The sequence below is a fragment of the Patiria miniata genome, unplaced genomic scaffold, assembly GCF_015706575.1.
Source record: "Patiria miniata isolate m_02_andy unplaced genomic scaffold, ASM1570657v1 HiC_scaffold_20, whole genome shotgun sequence".
NCBI classification, from domain to species: Eukaryota; Metazoa; Echinodermata; class Asteroidea; order Valvatida; family Asterinidae; genus Patiria; species Patiria miniata.
The window spans coordinates 10,329,846-10,352,851 of record NW_024037059.1 but is presented as its reverse complement, the minus strand read 5'-3'; the positions used below and the strand labels follow the sequence as shown (position 1 = coordinate 10,352,851).

At 39.0% G+C, this 23,006-nt stretch overlaps 2 protein-coding genes across 4 annotated transcripts; one reads left to right on the top strand and one right to left on the bottom strand.

Annotated features, from left to right (window-relative positions):
* The first annotated feature begins 1,528 nt into the window (after positions 1-1,528).
* Positions 1,529-22,706, top strand: LOC119727684 (fatty acid hydroxylase domain-containing protein 2-like). Of its 3 annotated transcripts, none has more exons than XM_038199686.1 (8): positions 1,529-2,335; positions 5,081-5,221; positions 6,777-6,866; positions 11,113-11,317; positions 12,645-12,766; positions 17,145-17,350; positions 19,277-19,549; positions 20,670-22,706. In XM_038199686.1, the coding sequence occupies exons 2-8, from the start codon at positions 5,213-5,215 to the stop codon at positions 20,842-20,844; spliced, it is 1,080 nt and encodes a 359-aa protein (XP_038055614.1). In that variant the 5' UTR covers positions 1,529-2,335; positions 5,081-5,212; the 3' UTR covers positions 20,845-22,706. The 3 variants fall into 3 exon arrangements, with proteins under 3 accessions (XP_038055614.1, XP_038055612.1, XP_038055613.1); XM_038199684.1 differs by having other exon boundaries at positions 1,530-2,335; positions 11,110-11,317; XM_038199685.1 differs by lacking the exon at positions 1,529-2,335 and adding an exon at positions 2,678-3,250 and having other exon boundaries at positions 11,110-11,317.
* On the bottom strand, positions 14,512-15,891 carry LOC119727685 (nociceptin receptor-like). The gene has a single exon (XM_038199687.1). It carries the CDS (start codon positions 15,790-15,792, stop codon positions 14,713-14,715), a length of 1,080 nt encoding a protein of 359 aa, XP_038055615.1. The 5' UTR covers positions 15,793-15,891; the 3' UTR covers positions 14,512-14,712.
* Positions 22,707-23,006: the final 300 nt, after the last annotated feature.

Here is a 23,006-nt window from a genome sequence, read left to right as displayed (position 1 = left end):
TTATGAGGCGTCGGACCTATGAGGCGTCGGACCTATCAGGCGTCGGACTTATGGGCCTTTATTTGGTTAGGGGATACGATTTTGTCGGACTTATGAGGCGTCGGACCTATGAGGCGTCGGACTTATGAGCGGACCCCCTTTAATTATGCGCCGCAAGTCAAACACATGAGTCTTTTGAGAAATTCAGCAGTATTTGTAAAAAATACCATCTAAAATGTCGTGTGTATGTTTTGCCCTCCATTTTAGATCCATGTATAAACACTAACTTCTGCGGGATTTGAAACAACGAACAGTATACAGGTACAGCAGCTCTGAAGCGCACATTCTTTGATCTTAAAGGGAAGATACAACATTGTGCAAACATTGAAAAAACACCAAATAATTAAATTTTCACAAAATATCTTACTGAATTGTTAGGAAATGACAGTCTAAAGCATCCTGTGAACTCGTGGCTCCTGATATGCTAAGGAAAACTGATTTTTTTTTTCAATAAGAAAATAGGGGAAAAGCGGGGGGCGGCCGCGTAAATTATCCGTTGATTGGGGCGCTGGTCAAAAATCGACGAATATGCACACTAATGGGCAATGTGTGGTGATTTTCAGGGTTATACAAGTCATGGCGAAATCAAAGAAAAAATCAGACAGGCAGCTGGCACAAAAATAGCGCCACTTTTTTTTTCCAAAAGGGCACTTTTTCGGAAGAAAACTTAGAGCACAAATGGGGGTTATAAGCGCTGGTGAAAAGTCTTCCCAAAATATTAGGGGTGGTAAATACACCCCCGGCTACGCCCATTCCTTCCTCTTCATACCCCACCAGTCGAGTCGAGTCGAGTCGACACACAATTCACTCCGCGCATGTACGCACATTTTAAAAATGGGTGGCTGGATGGACATGGGGGTGCTGTTCAAAGTGAACGGTATTTGAACAGGAACTTGCCAACTCTACCCCCCCCCCCCCCCCCCCCCTCCAGCGACACCAGCACCCGTCGCTACTCATTTTTTTTTTATTTTATTTATTTTTTTACCACATCTCATTGAGATTATTACGTGATAAGGCATAAATACATATAGGTTTAAATATTAAGAAATTAATACTGGTTTTACAAAACTATATTGATACACTTGAGCGCATTATTTTCAAATTAGAGATGATGGAAGGGGATCCCTAAAAAGCAGAGCTTGTCGCCAGTAGGAATTCCCTTTAACATTGAATTAATACATACATTTAATAAACAAAATGAAACGATCGAAAACGCATATGCACATACATGTAAGTTGTACTATACAGCAAGTATGGTTGTAAATACATAAGACAGAGTAAACATTTGATACCAATAATATTCTTGATCCAAAAGATACGTACGGAAAAGAAAAAAAAAGAAAAAAAGGAAGGAAAAAAAAAAAAAAAAAAGAGGCGCAAAGACAAAGTGGTGTAAATTTAATGAGTTGGGGGGGGGGGCAAAATGTCCCTGCCCCCCCCTCTAAAACTGATAAATCGAGAATGCGTTGAGAAATACAAGCATTTTTTGGCAGAAAAACATTTTTGCCCCCCTCTAGAAAAAATCCTGGCGACGCCCATGTCTGGGATATTGTCCTTTGATAGTAAATTCGATTTCAGGTTTGATTTAAATACTGGAAAACTACGAATGCCCTTAAAAGTGAGATCTCTACGGACTCCCAACAATGACTTTAGGGCCTTTATGCCTATAATTGTCTTTTTATAAACAGTTGTTCTTGCAAATGAAAAGTGAAATTCTCTACCGTTATAATGGTGATGTATAGTTTCGTTTCTGTAAACAATGCAAGCTCCATGCTCAAGTGAATAAATGTCATTGACCTTGAGTGTTTTATGTATAGAAAAGAGGATTTGAATGTTCAAGTCTATCAAGTATCAACATAATAACTCTCAATGCCCGCTTATGTAGATTAAGAATCCTATTCACATTTATGCACAATTCCCCCATGCTAGGATCATAGAGCTTTATCTCATAGTTCAAATGAGGCAAAATCAATGTTTATAAAGCATAAACAGTACTTCCTGTGGGAAAATAGCTTGACTAATGACACCTATATTTCTAGAGATAATAGAACAAATGTTATTTACTTAAACTAGATACGGGAAGATTGTTTCATTGAGTTACAGTGCAGGGAAAGGAAGGTATCTGGTAATGAGATGGGATTTTGTAAGCTGGTGATTTTTCTGTTCGGGTAGGAGCATTTTAATTTACTTAGTTTTCTTCGATCAACGACGGTGATGTCACACGCCCTCAACGGAAGATAAGAGCAGTGCAGTGAAAGGGATTGAACAACTCGGCATGCGCATTAGATTGCGGGTGGTAAGCAGACAATTTTGCTCTCTTTTTTTTCAAAATTACCGCTTGTTGGGAATAATTTTAAGGGGTCTTAATGGAATGTCATGAATGTAGAGATCTATCCAGGGAAACTATCTTTCTAAGTTGTATTCTCTTTACCGGTGTTCTTTGGCCTTTTGTCCTCGCGTTGGTATGTATCTATCCACCTCGTACTAGCCGGCTACGAGGTCACGGTTGGTTGACCTCAATAAACATTCTCAGCGCTACTTGTATGTACTAACTATGCGTCATGCTCCATTGCACTCCCACTTCGTGACCGCGTAGCCGCCAACAGGGTGGTTGGTTTGGACTTAGAATTTAGGGGTTTATTTCCGAGTGGCGGGGTATTCTGCAATTACTCCATCATCTTCTGAGCGTGCGTCAACTTTGGCAAAGCGCACCGCTGCTGTTGCCTGTCATTCCAAAATCTAATGAAGCTCTCTGCGAGCTGCAGTGAAGCACGCCCGACCTGAGTGAAGCGCGTCAGACCTGAGTGAGCACTCACTCACATACAAATGTGGAAAGTCAAGGCTTTGCCGGCAATTTATACTACTACACAGGACCTTGAAGTACATGTAAAAAAGATCCACCATGAAGATTCAGCCTACAATTGCACTGAAAAAAGGAGGCATAACCGACAACCGTGCGGCCATGATGATTGCTGGAGCTAGATTTGTGCACAAACAAACTGCATGTACAATTAAGGAATGGCAATGCGCGGTCAATTACCGTGCACAGTCGAACCAGTCGCTCTTGCGCTGCGGGCGCATGACGTCATGCGGAAGCGTAACACCCGGACGACTGTTTCATGCACTAATATGAGGTTTACCACTCGCATCACAGCTGCGGTACTGGAACGGCAGCTGGAGTTGGCCAGCTAAGATATAGCTATCGCAGCAGGTTCGCGATATTGACTTTTCCTATTCTGGTCTCACGTAAAATTAAAAGTTTAAATTACTACAGAACACTCACCTTTAAGTTTTTCGCCCAACAATTTCTTTTGAAAATGGAGACCGTTTGGCCTTAAAAAAGGTGGAATTGTGTAAATATACCCAAGAATCAACTCCCTGGTTTGGGGGCTTCCATCTGAGGCAGGCTTGATAAAATTACGGATGAAAAAATGGGTCCTATTTGCCTGAGAAAGTGGAAGGATGCCACTTGTAAAATGGCTACATGCAGGCTTGGGAACTACAGTGTATCACTTTTTGGGAGGTGATTTTGGTTGGGTGTGAATATTTAAAAACGTAATTGGCTAATCTACCTAAAAATTGAAAAGAAATGAAAAAAATGAAAGACAAGACAATAATTTAATTTTTGTTTGAGAAACCCCAGTGATGTTGGCTTGCATGTTATGTGGCCCTGAACTTTGTTGATTTTACACTGCTTTCAATTGGGCTTTAATAAGTACTAGTGGACCCACATGTACGTATCAGTGTTGTAGGTCTCGGTCTCGGTCTCTGTCTCTACACCACTTTTTGCTGGTCTCGGTCTCGGGAGCTGTGGTCTCGGTCTCGGTCTTGGTCCCCTTTGTTCTCGATATTTTGGCTGGTCTCGAGTCGAGACCAGCCAAAATGTCGAAATTTGAGTCGCGCACATAAAGCAAAGTAAGCACCAATTTATGAAGGGCCAACCATTTTTGGGGGATTGTGTAGTTTAGCCCACCCCTGTGGATGTTAACTTAAGGTGTTCTAAATGAGGTGCTCTAAATTAGTGACATTCTCGACCCCAATCTTCTCTTTAATTTGGGATAGTACTTTGGAGTAAGAATAAATTTCCCCACCTGATTTTCCAGCAATGAATTCACACACCAGTCACCACTCACTGTTGCCATGAGAGTCCATTTTCTGGCTGCTCATTTGGAGAATACCCCATTATTCCTCTAAAAGCAAAATCCCAGTCAGAAAAAGTAAAAATCCTCATCTGGCTACCACCTCGCACCTTTTGGGTCTACACATGTACATATATATATTCCATGACGAAAATTTTAAAAAGTAAATCAATATTTTTTTAGCTCCAATTTATTTGAAATCAGGTTTTCAAGGAGGCCCAATGTAAATTAAAGTTGCATTGAAACATCCATTAGTAGTCATAGCTGAAATCAAGGGGGTGGCTGTGGAGTTTAGGGTCCGAGTTCCTACAAAATGTACAACAAATGACACATCCACCTTTAATTTTTTACTTTTGTCAAGTTTCAACATTGCAAAAAATTAAGTAAACATTTTTGTACTACACGTAAGGTAGAGTTTCTTCATCAGATATACTCTTTATAGTAGTTAAAAAGGATTTTGTTTAAATATTTTTTAAAGAGTGGCAACAATATTATATATGGAGTTGTTTTCATTTTTTTTAATTGATTGTGACAATAGCAAATCTGTTGTAATGTTGTAACGAACATTTTGAAAAATGGCCTGGTCGGGCGACCATTTTGGCATGTTTGTTGGGGAAAAAAGAAAGGGCCTCCCGCTTCCTTTTTTTTTTAAAGGCAGGACGCTAAACATGTTTTTTTTTATTTGGTCTAATTAAATTGCAGTCTGTTTATGAGTCGGTCAACATTGCCTACTTCAGGACAGGTTACTGGACATTGGAGGTCAACAAACTTACACATGCACAGTTTGTTAACCTCCCGTAGTAGTGTTCATTAACCTGTCCTGAAGTTTCATTTTCACGTGATGTATGTACATGTACATTGTATTATCTGCTTGGATATTTACTTTTCTACTTGTAAACCAGGTTAAGCTCAAATCAAGATCTCTACGGCATATATTGTACACCCTCTGATGCCAACAGCCAAGTTCAGTTATTTTCAGTCATCATCAGTCACAGTTATTAAGCTGATTTTCTTCTTGTTGCTGCCATTGCAAGATGGCACAGGTGAGTTTGGGTTGAAAGTCGATTCTTAAAGGTATAGGCCTAGTCCATCATTTGTAATTTGTGCATTTTGTTCATTTGGAGCAACAAGCGTGCTCAAGATCTAAAGAAGGGTGCTGAACAACGAACCTGATGAAGTTTCAGCTATATACATGTATTTCAAGAAAAACAGCATTCTAGGATTTCGATTTCAAATCAAAAGTTGCTAAATTGGGCCTGAATTCAGTGTCCGAGACACGTTCTCACTGAGCCGATTGCAAAAAAACCCGGAAATTTCCAACGGTGCGTCTTAAGACTCACTGTTGGAAAGGCCTTTTTTCGTTGATTTCTTCAAAATGACAGCTTGCCAGAAAGAATAATTTCACAGGGAGTTTATTCCCCTTACTATCTTTCCACCAAGTATGTTTTCAGCAATAATTACATCAGTTACTTTTTGGATAGCTGCAAATGATGGACTGTAGCTTTAAACAATCATGTTATGCGCATGTTCAGTGTTTTTAACAAAATATAGGTTTGGGGTTCTGTAACGGCGACCCAAAGAGGCCAACCGTCAGTTGGGGGGATTAACTAATTAATCAATCACAAAATAACCGACAAAGGGACAAGTATATGCAATATCAGAAAATAGAAATAATGAAAATTTAATTAGCGCTTCTTCGCTTACAAAATAATTAACCAGGGGAGAGCATGTAAATATAAATGATAGAATTTAAATAGTTACTGACAGAGCAGAGTTCAGACTGGCACCACTACGATACAACACCGTAGTCTACAACCAGGCCATGTAAAAACTACTGGGGGCAAGGGGGGTAATATTGGAACATACTCACAAGACTATGCAGACCACTGAACCCTTTGGTGTAATGGTGGTGGTGGTGATGCAAATTAAAGAACACAGCGTCTTGCACAAAAACGAAGGCAAATTAAACTAGGCTTCCACCGTCGGCCATGTACGTACAGGAACTTAGAAAATAAGAAACTAAAATGCACACCACCATCCACCACCATCCACCACCATGCCCCAGTCGCAAGACCACGCCCTATTGGGCTTTCAAAGGGGTTTTATAGTGCTGGGTAAAAATATGCATAAGAATTTCAAGATTAGGCATACTAATGCGTGTGCCTTTCGTACTGGGAGATATTTGCATAAACACTAAGTACAGAGGTATGGGGGCAAGGAACTTATATCCCAGTATTGTGAAGGTAAACAATAAAGACTGCCATGAGAGCACCATCTCTGGTTTGACTGCAACCCAAATACTATTCTATTGTGGTTTAAAGTGGGTTAAGACTTAAGTTGAACAAAGCAAGCTCTGAAATAGTTTTGTGGCATTAATCTGACTTGAGAACAGATGTAATACATGACTGCTATGGATTACTGTGGCCAAAGCGCTCTCTATTTAGTTTAAAGGTGCAATTGGGACCATAATAAAATCAAATTTTGTTACAGTTCTTCATCACGGCTGCATCAACCGTATTGTACCGTATTAAGTAAAAGAGATTGACTTTGTATCAATGAAAAGCTTCAATTATATGTTTGTTTTCTTTCTACATTCAGATGGAGTTAGAAATCCGGGACAAGGACAATCCAGAGAATCAGGACAAGGGTTGCCCAAAGAATGTGGTGATTCAGCAGCAAGAGAAGAAGGTAACTATGCCACTCAGACAGCTGGGTCTATATTCACTTCTCAATAATAAATTGCCATTCAGTGATTCATTGATTCTACAGTGGCTCCTCTGAACTGGAAGTTAGCGAGATCCACTTCCTTTAGGCATCGTTGGGAGTGTTGAGATTGTGGATCAGACATGTTAATCCATTAACAGGGTGCTATACAGTGCTATCAAATCAATTGAATGTGTACATACAATCTTTCAAACCTTGAAGAAATGGAGGTGGACCCCCCCCCCCCCCCCAGTCATTTTCTCCTCAAACATTTCTCACACATTTTGAGTTTTTCATCAGTTATTTACTGCCAGTGTTTATGAAATTCAGCTACACAGATTTCTAACCATTGAAATTATACCCTTTTTAGTCACATATTTGAGGCTTTTGACATGCTTAGATTGGTGACTGTGTGGTACCTAAGCCTGTTAGTACCATTGAGTGTAAATTGTACCATTCTTTCATGTAGTTTCCCTTCAGCTGAGATGATGTTTATCTACATGTACATGTAATGGAGATGACCTTATTGCACAGTTCTGAGTTGTGCGCAGAGGTGACTGGTGAGGCAAATCTAGCATGCTCTTTCAAAAACAGACTCTTTTGAGCAGCTTGAACACTTTAAAAAAAAAATAGTACACATGTACACAAATGTACATGTACACTTTATGCATATTGATTTTTGCCAATGTTACAATGATGGTTTAATTTGTCCAAAATGAAAACACAAAAATTGTCTGTGTAAGTTAAGGATTGGGTGAAGCATTTCCTAAACTTATTCACTTCTAGTAAAAATCACCTACACAATCGCCTTCGGAGGTAACATTATGAAGTTAAAACTTTGAGAGTATATTTTAAACAAAATATTTAAGACCTAAATTTTTCAGGAAGAAAAAGGAAAATCTGAAATCAATCATTGCCCACTGGGTGTTTTGGTCATACAGTGTAACTCCAATTCAAGCTAGCCCAGAAGGGTCTGATGAAGACCGAGCATGTCATGTTCAATGGATCCAATGGTGGAGGTACTAATGGTCATTCTGGCTCTATATGTGCTTTCAATTAATACAAACAGCTGCTTTCAAGGCAGCTACACTGCCTCTACACTACCTCTGAGCATGCCGGGTGTGATTCAGCCATAGATTTATTTTTAATTAGGCCAAAAAAAAAGAGAGTTCTGCTTCTGATTATATATGCATTTCAAAAATAGGGAAAATACCGTAGGTCGGAAAAATGTTTCTATTTTGCCCATTTTTGGTGCTGATTGAATAGGGTATTCCATTTTACTACACCTCATAAATACTTATGAACTAATCGGAGCGCATTATTGGCCAATTCCGTTGTGCATCCGGGAAGTAAAAATGATATGCGCCAAGGTGACGTCATCCCGGTGAGCATCCTGCTCGCTGCCGTGCAGTAGTTTTTCTGGTAGCACCAAAATTTCCCTCTGGAACCCGCCTCGTAGACATGTACATGTAGTCTATGGCATGTAATCTTTACGGAACCAGTCTGTTGTTATACTCCTTGTTACTACTGTAGTAAAGACACATTAAAGAGTGTTGGCACCAGACCATTCCGTGTATTGTGACAAAGAACTTGAAATGTGCTGAATAAACTATCAAGATGTAAAATCTAGGAAGGCCGTTATCGACAAGGCAATGAGGCTACTAAATATTTATGAGGTGTAGTAAAACAAATACAGCATGGTTAATTTCTGGAAAGTACATGTAGTTGGAATTACTGGTCCCTCGGTGTAGGTCAGCTGGACTGCCTCCCTCCGCTTTGCGTCGGGAGGCAGTCAAGCTGACCTGCACCTCGGGACCAGTACATGTAATTCCCACCCCTCAAACCATGCTGTATTTGTATTTAATATGCAATTTTGGCCTGAACCCATTTTCATTTGCGCCACAAAGATATCAAAAATTGCCACAGAAAGTGATATCAACTTGCCTGAATTAATTTAACAATATCTACCGGTGATGATTCTTTAAAATGATGGAGAATTCAGGTCTACACATCACTATGCACATTGGTAGTCATGACTGGAAACTGGCCAACACTGTCTGTGTATTGCATAGTATCAGTGTGCGTGACTGCACGAGCAGGACATTTCAGGGAAACAGGCTGTGCTGTACATGCATATTTGATGTAAAAAGGATGTTGATTTGAGTTTGATGAAAACAGTTTTTTTTAAGTTGCCGATTCAAACTTTAGGGTTGGGCCATTACAATGTATAATAGAATAAGTTGGGTATTACCGGACAGAATACCCTGGCTAGCAACTGTACTAAAGAATTCCCTAGAGCATGTAGAATACTGGGTATGAAGGCATATATTTGAACAATTCCATCTTCAACTCTGATCACTTCAAGCATTGTTGTAGAACTTTCAGTCCGTCACTATAGTCCTGACAAGTCATCACTCGTCCTCACAATCAGCCGGTCCTAAGTCATGTGAAAAGGGGTTCAAATGAACTGTGACAAAGGCATTCTTTTGCTATCGTTTATCTCATCAGTACTTGTGAGCAGGCTTAAAGGGCCCACTATGCAATGTGATTTCTTTTAATGCTATCCTTAAAAATACACCTTTGTGTCTCATTTAATTAACCTAGCCCCTTAAATGTGGCCAATTTACTGGACTACATGTACCTTCGTAAATAAAGGCCACACTTGGAACATGCACCCAAAAATGTAGAACTTTGTCAAGTTTTTATTTTTAATTTTAAAAAAGAGTCTATTTATGCTTTAGACGAAGCACACTCACCCTCTTTAAGGCGACAGAAAAGTAGTCGTCCCCCCCCCCCTGTTTTCAGACATCTATATTTTGTGTAATTTCAAGGTTAGTTTGTACACGTTAATTAGCTCATCTAAATTCCAACTCGAATTTACACGAAAAAGAGAATGAATTCGCTTCTAAAGCATAAATAAACCACAAACAAAGTCTAAATGTGAAAATAAAAAAACTTGACAAAGTTCTACATTTTTAAGGTGCATGTTCCAAGTGTGGCCTTTATTTACGGAGCCACATTTATGGGGCTACCGGTACATTGAACCTTATTTTGGTTTTTATGGTAATGGAAATTTCCTAAGGTTGCATAATTTGAGCATAAGTTCAGGGGGAAAAAACAAGTGTTATTCAATTTCTAAACAAAAAAATTGTTTTGCATTTTACTGCTAAAGGGTGTACTCATGTAGAGACCCCATATACCGGTAGTGGTGTTCCCTAACGTGGCACACTTTGAAGTTTACCCTGACTTTCGGCATGCAGTGTTACCAAACTTCTTTGTTGAGAAACTTCAAATTCATTCAGTTAAATACTGGTACTGTTACCTTAATAATGCTTGTGAACAATTTCAGTGCCATGAAATTTAGTCCGAAATTCAAAAGCGGTCGCGTTCGGAAATTTGGCACAAAATTGAACAGAGTTTTCCCTAACGTGCGCGTGGTGCACTTAAAATAAATCTTGGGAAATCGCAAGTTGAACATTTAAGAATTTCTTTAAAGTTGATAATTCTGATAAACCATTATTATCTCTAGTTACATTCCCAACTAGAGGTTGGTCAGAAAATTATTATGTTATTTTTGTGCACATTTTCAAAGGGTTCACTGTGCACTTCGAAATAAAATAGAGAAAATCACGCCAAAATAAATTTCTCTTCTTACTATTTTTGACGGGTAGATAAACTCATGATTATGCATGGGAATGTTTACAGCTTGATGGAATTTCACGTACCTTTAAATTTCAGGTAAAACTTTTGCTTTAGCAAGGCGCTAGAGGCGAAAAATCAAAGTGTGCCACATTAGGCCCAGAAAAAAAAAAAGTCTCCGGTTTCTGGTATGTGCGCGCGTCGCCGTAGCCATGCGCGTCGGTAAAATGAAAAAGTTTTTTTTTCAATACAAGATGATGTCTCAAAACCGCCAAACTCACTGGTTTGACTGATATCCTGCTGCTGCACAATTTTAACGTGTTTTTAGATGGGGTTATGATCGAGAATAAGCTTTATGTGGCCTCTCTGGACTCCCATATATTTGCACTAAGTTTAGTCGGGCACCATTTGCAGTCATCAGCTGACATTTGAAGCCAAAAAAACCCCCAAAAAACAGGTAATAAAAAAAAAAAGCCGCGTCGCCGCACCACTTTTGGGGCAAGCTCCATACCAGAAACCGGAGACTTTTTTTTTTTGGCCATAGGGTACAGGTACATCAACAATACCATATCATCTGTTGTTGTTTCAGCAGTGTAGCCATGACTACCAGTGGACAGAGACTTTAAGCATCTTGTTGTTTGTGATTGGAGGCATCATTCTCAGCCTTGCTACCATTTGGAATTCTCTGACCTGGCATCTGCATTGGTTCTGGGGAGCCTCCGGCAACTTCTGGGATGAGCAGTGGTTCAAGCTTCATACGCTGTTTGGTGGCAACACGTTTATGCTTGGTGTTGTGTGTAAGTTCTAACTAAAAATCCATGTATTTTGATATTTTTTTTCATTATTCATTTAATTTTTTCTCTCATTCAGATTGCAATTTGCACATATGGCATCAGATATCAGGTATCATTTCATGTGACAAATTATGCACTGAAATTATGCAGTGAGCTTCCAATTCCTTTTTCTTAACTTGGATCAGCTGACTCAGATCACTAAGGATCCCAACGTGAATTCCCTATCACGGCCTCATCCAAACACCTGAAACATTGTATGCATGGATGCCAACCTACACACAAAGAATTATTATGGTTGGGCAGTTTGGTACTGAATCCATCCAATTATTGTGCATTTTGATCTGTAATTTTTAATAATCCTAAGTTGAGGGTCATTAAATACTACTACATGTACATGTACAGTATGCATGTTCAATTTTCCTAGTTCTAAAAATATTTTATGCATTGTGCACCCTTCTGTTGTTGAAGGTAAGTTTATGAAGTGAGGAAGGAGCTTATATTGTCAGCAATAATACTTATTAAACGGTGATTGGTTGGTCTCATGTAGTGTAGCATCATCCCATATTGCATAATTTGTGTGGCACAGTACCAATATATGTATTCTAATACAGGCTACAGTTATGTCAGTGCAGAACACACTGTTATTGTTGTTTAATATGTCTGAAAGTTGTAGATCTGATGGGGATCAAGTCTGCTTGCAGCGTTTCTTTTATTACCCTCATACAGTTGACTCCCGTTAATACAAACTCAGCTGGACCTAGCCAAAATGTTTGTTATATCAGAATTTTGTATTAAGTGGACCGATGGTCGCATTCATTGTGCACATAAATTCAGTCGGGACCAAGGCTTTTTGCTTGTTTTAACCAGAATTTGTATTAACAGTGTTTGTATTAACGAGATTTGACTGTACATGTATGTAACTATGTGGTTTGTTATAACTTGGCTACCTTACTGGCCTCATCTGATCCATCAGGAGATTAAGAAAAGGTCGTCTGACAATGCCTGACCTTCTGCATTGTATGAGTCTAAGTTGAGAAGATTTTTATTTTTATACAGAACTACAAGATTGTGAAGCCAAGGATGACGGGGAATATTCCCCAAGCGTGCTGATACATGTACATGTAGGGAGCTGAATCTGGCACTCAGCAGGAAACACTGTTCAGGCCACACTGACAGCATAATCAATTGTAAACGCATACGAGTACCAGTATTTTAAAGTATGCGTTACTGCTATTAATAAATGTTGAGTACCACAATGCCTTCCCATTCATGACCTTTTTCTTTAAATCACTACAGACTAAGATAACACTTGTCTTTTCTGCTTTGACAGGTACTCAGGTCATTACCTTTGTGATGTACTTGGTGGTTAATTGTGTGTTTGTGTATGTGGATGTTACTGGTGGGCCAGCCTTCATTGTCAAGTACAAAATCCAACAAGATCAGAATGTCCCTGTAAGTAACTTATTTCTTTTTTCAAAAGTCACTTAGCTGAATGATATTGCATTTGTTTGGTTGACTTTGTTTTTGGAGGCGCCCTTTAAGGATGATTTTATTGATCAATAATGGAGCAATTGTTTAGTTATGGCTCAATCAGCACCATTCAGAATATGTGACTTTGGCAATAATAACGTGAACTACAGGTTATTCATAAACTAACAAGTGTGTTTTTATGTCCTCATACACTCAGTGATATAATGAGATTTGTCATCATTTTTCTTGATTTCAGGATTGTAAAGAATTGGTTTTTGAGGGATGCTTTTAGGCAATACAAACATATACCGTAGACCCTCCGTTGCCCCGGTGCCCTCTGCCACCCTCAAATTGCTGATCATTTCCTGGAATTTTTCATTAATCCCCAATTTTGCCCCTGCAATCAAACTCAAGACGTCTCAAATGATGCTGACAATAAAGCAGGAACGTTCCCTATAAATTCTATGTTGTCACTCTTATCTTTACCTGAGCTTAACTTGTACAAAGCTTAACACACATACTGTAAGGAAAATCATTTGTATCACTGCCACATGTACATGTACTAAACAACCACATCAATGTTATTTCAATACGTTTTTCAAGTGCAAAATCTGAAACCGAATGCAATTATGTCAGTGGATGATTTTTGCGAAGAACATCCATCATATGTTAATGGGAGAAGTTTCCTCAAGACCCCCATTTATACTTTGGAAAAGTCTTAAAGTTTTATGAATGACATGAATGAGGTGCATCTTCGTAAGGTACACACAACTACACAAATAATATGTTAATTAATACACTCATGTAGCAATTCATTATGTTTGAGCTTTAATACAGATGTATGTATACGGCAATAGTGACACTGTCCTAAGCCAAAAAAAATAATAGTTCTGCTTCCGGCTACCCTACCTACCCTATTTTGACAGCCCCTACCCTAATTTTTTTTGACAGCCCCTACCCTAATACCTAAAATCCTGGCCAAATCTCACTGGGTCCCCAACCCCCCGGCCCCCATTCAATGTTGTCTCTCATTGCACGGTGTGTGCTCCATCAGCTGGAGAGAACAACATTGACCGGGGCAGCGGGGGAGTGGGTGACCGTGGCAGGCTCAGGAAGTGTCCCAACCATTTTTGCTGGAATTGTACCTACCCTTTTTTCAAATGCCATGTAATCGGAAGCAGAAGTATTTTTTGTTGGCCCTACCGCTCTAACACGCATGCATGGGCGTATTCATCTTTTCAAACCGTGGACGAAAAATACCGGAGAACAAAAGAGAACAATATCGTCCACGATTCCCAGCATACGTCCGCGATTGGGGTCGTGTACAAAACCTATCGGAGTCTTCCTAAAAAGTTAGTTTTCAAACAAAAGAGGGACAATAGGAAGTCCATGATCGACGGTGTGAACATGACGGTGTGTGCGTGTACATGCATGTGCTACAGTAGCTAGTGTGAAAAATACATTTAAATCGGAGAATTCAGGACCGTTACGGTAAAACAATACACATTGATAATGCCACAAACATTTCACACTTGCACTTTTTCTTTTGGTATACATTTGTGTACTAGACCATTACATTTGCTCAAGTCCATACTATTAAGATACAACATCTATTATCTATACATGGTTAGATTTTAATATTATGTATTAATGAATGACGCAAGAATGGCAACAATCACAGTATATATCAACAACACCAGCCAGTCAGGTCCTTCACTGAGCTTCAAGTTACTCTGGTTCAAAAACGAAGACTCTTGGCTGAATTTTACAGTGAAGGGAAGTGCAAATTCTAGTTGAATCTGTTCCTTGTTTTGGAACAGTAAGATGACTGCTAGACCACAGCCATCTTACTTATATTTACCTTTCTAGTAATTGTCATCTTAACTTTAGTGAAATCCAGAGTGACCCCTGATAAAAGTTGTGTTCATCTAAGGAGCCCCAGACACCATGGACACCGGAGGATTTGTTGAGATATGAGTACCTTCATCAGTACGGTTCTCCAGACCAGTGATGCGATTGGCACCCATGTGATGGCAACATAACATCTGAAGGAGTTTTTTACGAAAGCGCTCATATGCAAAGGCATAGATAAATGGGTTGATGCACAAATTCAAGACCACAATGACAGAGGTGAACTCATACACAGGGTCACTTATGAAGTTTGGATGTAGGTTGAGATTATACAGTAAGTAGTAGATGTCTGCAGGCAACCAGCAGATGGCAAAGAACATAGCGACAACGATGAGGGTGATTGTGACATTGCGATTAGCCTTAGAAAACATTTCCCTGGCAGCTGCATTGTTCTCTCCTCGTGTTCTGGAACGTTGGTGCAGAGACCAGATGATTCGTGAGTAGGTGAAGACCATAATGAGGAGGGGTATGACCATCTCTTGCAGAAAGATGAGGACCCCTCCTACAGCCTGCACCTCCAAGCTGGGCCAAGAGATGTTGCAGTCCATTGCCTTGTTGTCATAGTAACTAAGAATGACAACATGTGATGCTGGCAGCCAGCCTGCTATCCAGGGAAGGAGCAAGAGTGTTTTCAGACGGCGAGCTGAGAACATGTTGCGATGCTTGACTGGGTAGCATGTTGCTAGATACCGCTCAGTGGAGATGACTGCCAGGTTGTAGGTAGAGGTGACAAACATGCTGTATTGGACCCACTCAGACCACCAGGTGCGACAGTAGAGTCTCACCAGAAAGTTAGCAGGAACAGGTGGCACGGCAAGGGCAAAGCGTCGGGTGAGAAAGATGATTGAGCCAAAGAAGTCAATGATTGATTGGTGGATGATGAGTTGATTTGTAGTTGAATTGAACACCTTTCTGTGATGTAACATCACAAAGCAAACCAGAGCGTTGCCAAGCATACCCAGAGAGCTCAGAGCAATGAAGAAAAACAGTGCAACATTGAGACTATCAGGACTTGCTGTGGTAGGACTGGCTTTATCTGAGGTGACAGAGACTGTTTCTGTAACCTCTCCTAAATTTGCAGCTGTGGATGCCTCCATTGTGGAATATTTCACTCTCCTCAGAATTGATCTGGAATGCAGCGTGGTTTGGAGTATTACTTTGGGGTGAGGTATATTGTTTGCAGGCTTGCAGTCTCCTTAAATGCATAAAAAGATGAGATGATGCACTATTAGATTCTGCAATTTGTACTGCCCGAGCATAGAAGGCTTGGCAACTTTTATACTGCATGGGCAATAATCCCTTGCCGTCACTTCTGGACCTGCACCCAATTAAGCGGCTTATTTCAACCTACAGCATTTTGCACAGAATTGCCTTTTAAGTCTTGCACAGTCTTGTGCGTCACAAAAAAGGGTTGCACTACCCAGCCTTTGTATTAGCTGCAAGGGATGCTCTTAGTCTTACAGGATTATTTTTCATTCAACTTGCACTTGTTTATTCTCTTGGCCTTTTGGGTTTTTTTTTCAACTGACAAGTGGGAATTTGAAAAGCACTTCACCAAGCACTATTATAATGGCAGAAGCTGTGATTCTGTGGTACCGGAACTTTGTCTTTTCAATCTGTCCTTTTTAAGAGCAAGCATGTAGGTTTGATATCAGGATGATTAACGTTGAAAATCAAAAGCTACGCTCTATCTTAGGCAAAGGGTAAGACTGAGTGATTTTATTCACAATGCTGATCTTAAAGAAGGACTGTACTGGTATTTCTTAAAAGCATTTGAGAGTACTTTGCATTGTTCCAAATAAGCTCCTTTGATTTCACTTGTTATTCAACTTGTAATATAAAAGGAAGAACATTGAGCCCCATGAAATGCCCCAGCTTTTAAAGCTTTGTTTCTAACTAATGCCAGTTGCTAAGTTGTGACGTTATTCAAGAAAACTTTTTTGAAATTATTGTGTGTATTTGCCCCTTTTGTTTGAGCACTCTATCTGTTTGTGAGCTACAAGGTCGAAGTAAATTTCAGAGTCACTGGCCACTGAGAGTAAATTCCAAAACGCGCTTTCCTGTTGATTTTTTTCTGATCAAACTTTTAACTCAGAAATTATTTACTACACGCACAATTGATAGTTTCAATTAAATTTCAATTTTCAATACATGGGTTGAGAAAGCAACAAAACAATTATAATGAACAAAACCATTCCATTATCATAACAGCTTCTAATTTCATGTAAAATAGAAGAATAAACAGTTAATAAGCAAATGAAAACAAATTTGAAACACAAGTGCAAGTCCCATATCAAAAACTCAGTCTTTGTTTTATCCCACTGCATTCCATTTCCAAATATTAATTTCTAATAAAAATATTTGATAATAAACTGAATTTCCAAATAATTATGTGGCACAGCTCATTTGTATGTGTTGTTTGAAGGGCCTTGTAATTAATTGTTTTCAGGTGGACTGGGAGAGACTGAAGAAGGACTTTCGTTCGGTGTTGTTCAACATCACTGTGGTTAACTTTGTGTTTTTGGTGTGCATGTACCCCATGGGATTGTGGTGTGGTGTGAATGCAGATCCCAACTTACCCTCCTTCCATAGAGTGCTGGCTGAGTTTGTTGTCTATCTGATCTTTGAGGAAATAGGATTCTACTACTTTCACAGGTTGGTTTGCTACACGCTGATTTTTAACATTCAGTTTTCCTTTGTTTAGTATTATGCATGTATTTTATTTCTCATTTGCTTCAGTTAAGAAATCAAGTACACATATCCTTGAATGTAATTTGGCTTTAGGAAACTGATTGTAAAAAACCTCCAAAGTCACACAAATTGAATATTTATCCTGAAATACCTCTCAGACTAGTTGCAGACTTAATGCAGATACTTGGGCATACACAATAAGAATGTGATGTTTAAACATTTAAATAACAACTACAACATTGAAATGCATTCATATGTATTTCCCAAATATTCAAATGGAACACAAGTTTTCTGGCCAGCCATAGTATGTAAGTTACACAACATACAAAAAACATGTATGTAGCACCCTAGGGGCTGTCCATAAAGTACGAACACACAAAATGCCAACTTTTTGGATCCCTCCTCCCTCTGTACGCATATGCATTCCTGTGTACAATACATGTACTGTACATGTACATGTTCATTGTACATGCACATGTACATACTGTATGTGCACATGTACATACTGTACGTGTACATGTGTACATTATAAAGCATTATGAATGCGCTATGCTTGCTGGCTAATATAAGCAGTCTTGTAATTGGCAATTGTGTAGTAAGGTTACCAAACTAGTGACATTTACAATGTAGAACAAACGAGTGTCGTGGCTGGAGGGCAGGGTTTTGATTTTTGTATGGGAAATTTTGCGGTAAAACGATGACAACTGACGACAAAATGCAACACAAAAATAAAGTGGCGATCACCGTCCGCGACTTGCGTTGTTTCACATTGCAAAAAATGTGTATGGAAATTAAATTTTCTACCAAAAGAAACTGTTCAAATAAAAAAAAAATGTTTTTAGATTTAAAAGAAGTTTTACGTTACAGAAATTGTTTTGGAATGATAAAAAAAAACTGTCTTGACTCTAGCTACTTGACCAAAACTCAAGAGAGGCCCTTATCACAAATGTCTTTTTGATCATGTCGCGGTCTCTGAAGTTTAATGGCCTCTAAAGGCGTTGGCTGGCAGTGTACTGGTGGCACTGGGAAGACAAATCTAAACATGCTACATCATAACATGGTGGGGATGAAGCCTTGAAGGGTTCTGTGTGAAGGGTTCTGTGTTATAACAATTTTCAATGCATAAAAGCTGGTTCTGGTAGGTATTTAATATGAGAAATAAATGTACATTGATTTCATGACTATTTATTAAAAGCAAATCATCGCTCTGGGTACGTACACATTGGCCTGGACCACCCTCCCCCGCACGGTGTACTCAATGTTAACACCCCGCTCCCCCCCCCCCCCCCTTCGTGTGTGTGTGTACGCCCTTAATGGATGGCCCCTAGCACCCTGGGAAGTATAAGTATGTGGTTTTCCTATGGGAAATGGAAGACTGGTTTATAGGCTTTATTAGAACTTTCAAAATTATTCTTCTAAAAAACTGCTTATTTTATTACCTACAGTATTCCTTTGATCATTTTGAAAAATGTTTAAGCCTCCCTGTCTGGCTGGCGTTTCAACAAGACAAAATCAAGTGACTGTTTTTAACAGTTGAATGCTCCCTTACTACATAAAGCAGGCTTGAATGGCTGTGATTGTTATGAAACTTGATGTAGCTATGCTTTGACTGTAGGACATTGATAAGCCAGCTATGCCTACCAGTCATGTGTTATTGTCTGTTGTTTGAAATTGACTGTCACAGTGCCTACAAGAAATATGATCTGACTGTTAGTGACTAGCCTGTGTAAAAGGCATGGCAGGGAACAGGATTAAATTATTGACTGTCTGTGACTGATCAAACAAAAGGAGGGTTTATATATATTATTTTGTATGTGTATTAACTATCAAGAATTTGGTCATGCTGTAAATGTTTAAATTAACTCGTTAATTTTGTTTGTAATTGCAAAGGCTGCTACACCATCCACGTCTGTATAAACACTTCCACAAGCAGCATCATGAGTGGACGGCACCCATTGGTATCCTGACGCTGTATGCTCACCCAGTAGAGCATGTGTTAGCAAATCTCCTACCTACCGTCATTGGACCATTCCTCATGGCTTCACATGTTGCTGTAGTCTGGGTGTGGTTAGTCATTGCTCAGACATCGGCAGTGATTTCTCACTGTGGCTACCATCTGCCATTACTGCCCTCACCTGAGGCCCATGATTTTCATCACCTGAAGTGAGTTCCTAGAATTGTTTAAATGCAGTATGTTGCTGTTAAAGGGGCACAAGGTCCTGAAATCCCCGAAAATTTCATGTTTTTGATTGTTTACTTATCCTATTTCAAACATCTGGTTGAAAGGAAACCAACCTAATGTCTTACCATTTCCGAGAAAAGACGGGGAAAAACCCTTGATTGTTTACATCGGACACGACGGAGTACGAATACGTTTTCCTGTTGTTTTCAGTCAATGTACGATAGCTGTGTGTGTGTTTATTATAACTTCGTATACAGCACAGGATGGTGCTCCCGAACTGCGGTGACCAATCACCAATGATTTCTTACACGTCCGCAAAAGGCAAACACTTTACGGATGAAATTTGGGACCCTCAATACTGTGTATGAGAGTCCCAAAACTAACATGCAATACAAGAAAAATAGACTGGCACCTGAAACAACCAGTCCAATAACCCTTTAGTACTGCATCAATCAACTGTGCCAAAAGAAACATCTGGCATGTCTGGTACTAGTCTCTATTTACTACACATTTCTCTATAGTCAGCCACCAGACTAATGACAATGAACAAGAGGTTAGTCTTTTCAAATAGTTGGACCATGGTCGACATGTACCAGTTTAGTCTTTAGGCTCATTTTGAAATCACTTGACTTCCCTCCCATGTGCAAAATATTGAACAAAAGTCTCCTTTAAAAATTGAGTTGAGTCTTCAACTTGGTTGGTGAAATACTGAGGACCTTTTCTTTGACCAATGAAAGTTTTGGAGAAATTTGCTGGCTCAAAGAGTGAGTAAAGTTGGCCTGATCTAGTTTTGCATATTTTTGAGCACCCTTAGGTCCCAGTTTGGTTCAATGCAATCCACTCATCATTCAAAGCAAATGCAACCACAACGTGAATTGAGATTCATGTGATGGAAACTGATCTTTGGAGAGTCCAGTTATGTCATACGAATGGATGTGTCTGTACTGGAGTAGACCAGATAAAGAATTACATGCAGTAGGACTAATGAGCAATTGTGTTGAACATTGTAAACTATCTTAAGCGCTGTCAGTCAGATTATATGACATGAAGGAAGGTTTGTTTATTTATTTTTTTTCTGTCATTGTTTCCATGCTATGATAGATTTGTGAATTGCTTTGGAGCACTTGGTGTGTTGGATCGCCTACATGGCACGGATGCCATCTTCCGTCAGGCTAAGCAGTACAGTCGCCATTGTGTGCTGTTAGGAACCACTCCATTATCCCAAACCTACCCAGATGGGACAAAAGGTCAAAAGGTCATCAAAGAGGGAGAGTAAAATCATGTGGTCAGATCATGGAACACAAACTTCAAATTCAAATAGATTTCATCACATTTATGTGTGTGCTCAACTGTACATTTGTAAATGTAACAAGTTTCAACGTATTGTTCTGGAATAAGTCTGAACAGTAGAACCACAATAACAATGAAATTTAGGCACATTAATAAAGTAATTTGTGCATTAATTGTGTTGAATATTTTCAACGATTTAATATATCAACATAATAAGCGTGACAAGATGATACACAGTGCAGAGTGGCACATGTAACAAGTGAACAATTGTAATGGCTAACCCAAATAAGTCAATTTTGGCCACTTTATCTGAAATGCCTCATGATATTGTGCCATATTTTGTTAGGTCTCGTTTTAAAGGAAATATTAATGAAAAACAAAGAATCTTAAACTATATGTACATTTGTTACGCATTTCAGATGAGATAGCCAAGATCCATTTTAGTTGTTTGTTGGTTTTTTCTTTTCTAGCGTAATAATGTTACAATTTGTTTAAAAGTAAATGCTGTGTGGCAGCTTACCAGGAAAAGTCACGGATTACTCGGCATGCTCAGGTAGGACTCCAACCCATGTTCTTAGAAGTGAAGGTGACTTTAATAACACTTCACTGTTAAGCTTGCTGGTGTCGGCTATCAAACCCTACTTTCAATAAAGGGATGAGGAAGATCCTAGTAGTGGTCCGACTGATGATGCTAACAAACATTTCCAATAATATTGTTATTAGTTGGACGAAAAGATATAGCCAACATTGTGTAACTTAGAAACGTGACAAATGAAACATACTGAAATGCAATATAACATTTACTTTTGCTGTCACGGTAATTTTCAGAATTGTTGGGGGTTAGTATTTTATAGCAAATATTGTTACACTGACTTGTTGAAGGTTTGTATTCATATAGATGCTGATACCCCCCCCCAAAAAAAAAAAAAAATAAATGCTGTTCTGGTTCTGGTGGAATACTGCATAATTTCCTCAGCAGGGATGTAATATGCAGGCATATGTTCTTGGAGTCTGGTTCCCTGAACCTACTTCAAATGAAATGGAGAAAGTTATAGACATCTGGGAATTGTCAGGTCAGGGAAGCAGGCTATAGCTAGCTTGCACCCGTTCACCTATATATAACCGATTGAAATCAATGTGGACTAACTAAATTTGGTAAATTGGGAACAGTATTTGAAGAAAAAAAATTCCAACGACAGTTGGCCGACCATTGTTGGAAATTGATACAAAAATTCCACTTTTCTTGTAAATGACTGCACACCAGGTGCCATGACTGTTGTTCACCTCCAATAGTTGCAAATTCTGTATATCAATTGTAGGTAGGTCCTACAATAGGTTCAGAAGCAAGGTTATAAAATATTTGTCCCATTCCTCATCCTGGGAAGGTACTCCAGAATGTACTAGGTTCAATAACATACCCCCTGCCTATAACGGAGGTCCAGTGCTTGGTGTAGTGTCATACATGTATAACGTTACTTTGACAGCTATTTTGTATCACGTAAACCATTTTATTGTTTCAATGCTACTTTTGTGATTTAATTAAACCAGTTACACCAGCAGCCGCTAAATTTTTAAATCAGAAAAGCTGAAATATTAAATACATTTTTGGGGGGCAGCAAAAGTGTATCAAAGTAATCCACATCTGTTTGAAGTAGTGTTTTTTATTAAATCTCATTTGTATGTAAAGCAGACCAATATAAGTTAACTAAGACCAAAAATGTAAAAATACTCAAGTTAAAATTAAGAACAAAACTGTTAATTGTATCGCAGCTGAAATGATGAAGTCAGTAGATGTATTAATCTGAAATGTGAGTTGTGCCAATTAAAACCGCCTGTAAAGCCACTCTATCCTTACTTGGTTTTGTTTTGTTCGCATGTGGTTTTGCCTGTAATAAATAATATCAAGTATCATTGTTTACCCAATGCTATAGTCTGTAAATAAGCGGTAGACCCCTGGGAAAATACAGTTTAATTAATAAGTTTCTCAATGGCCAATAATATCAAAGTATGCGAAGGCAATAAAGAAACAGTATTTTTAGCAATAATGAAATGCATATTTACACTCATTTAATTGGTATTTGATAATAAAAAAAAATCTCAAAATGTTTCTCCCCCAACACATATGGTGGAAGTGACCGCATGTATTAG

What these genes read in the sequence shown, in the direction of transcription:
- LOC119727684 (XM_038199684.1), top strand. An exon ending in GGATTCTACTACTTTCACAG is followed by an intron (nt 17,351 to 19,276) that starts GTTGGTTTGCTA and finishes GTAATTGCAAAG; the next exon opens with GCTGCTACACCATCCACGTC. An exon ending in CATGATTTTCATCACCTGAA is followed by an intron (nt 19,550 to 20,669) that starts GTGAGTTCCTAG and finishes ATGCTATGATAG; the next exon opens with ATTTGTGAATTGCTTTGGAG.
- LOC119727685 (XM_038199687.1), bottom strand. Translation starts at nt 15,792, where the DNA reads ATGGAGGCATCCACAGCTGCAAATTTAGGAGAGGTTACAGAAACAGTC.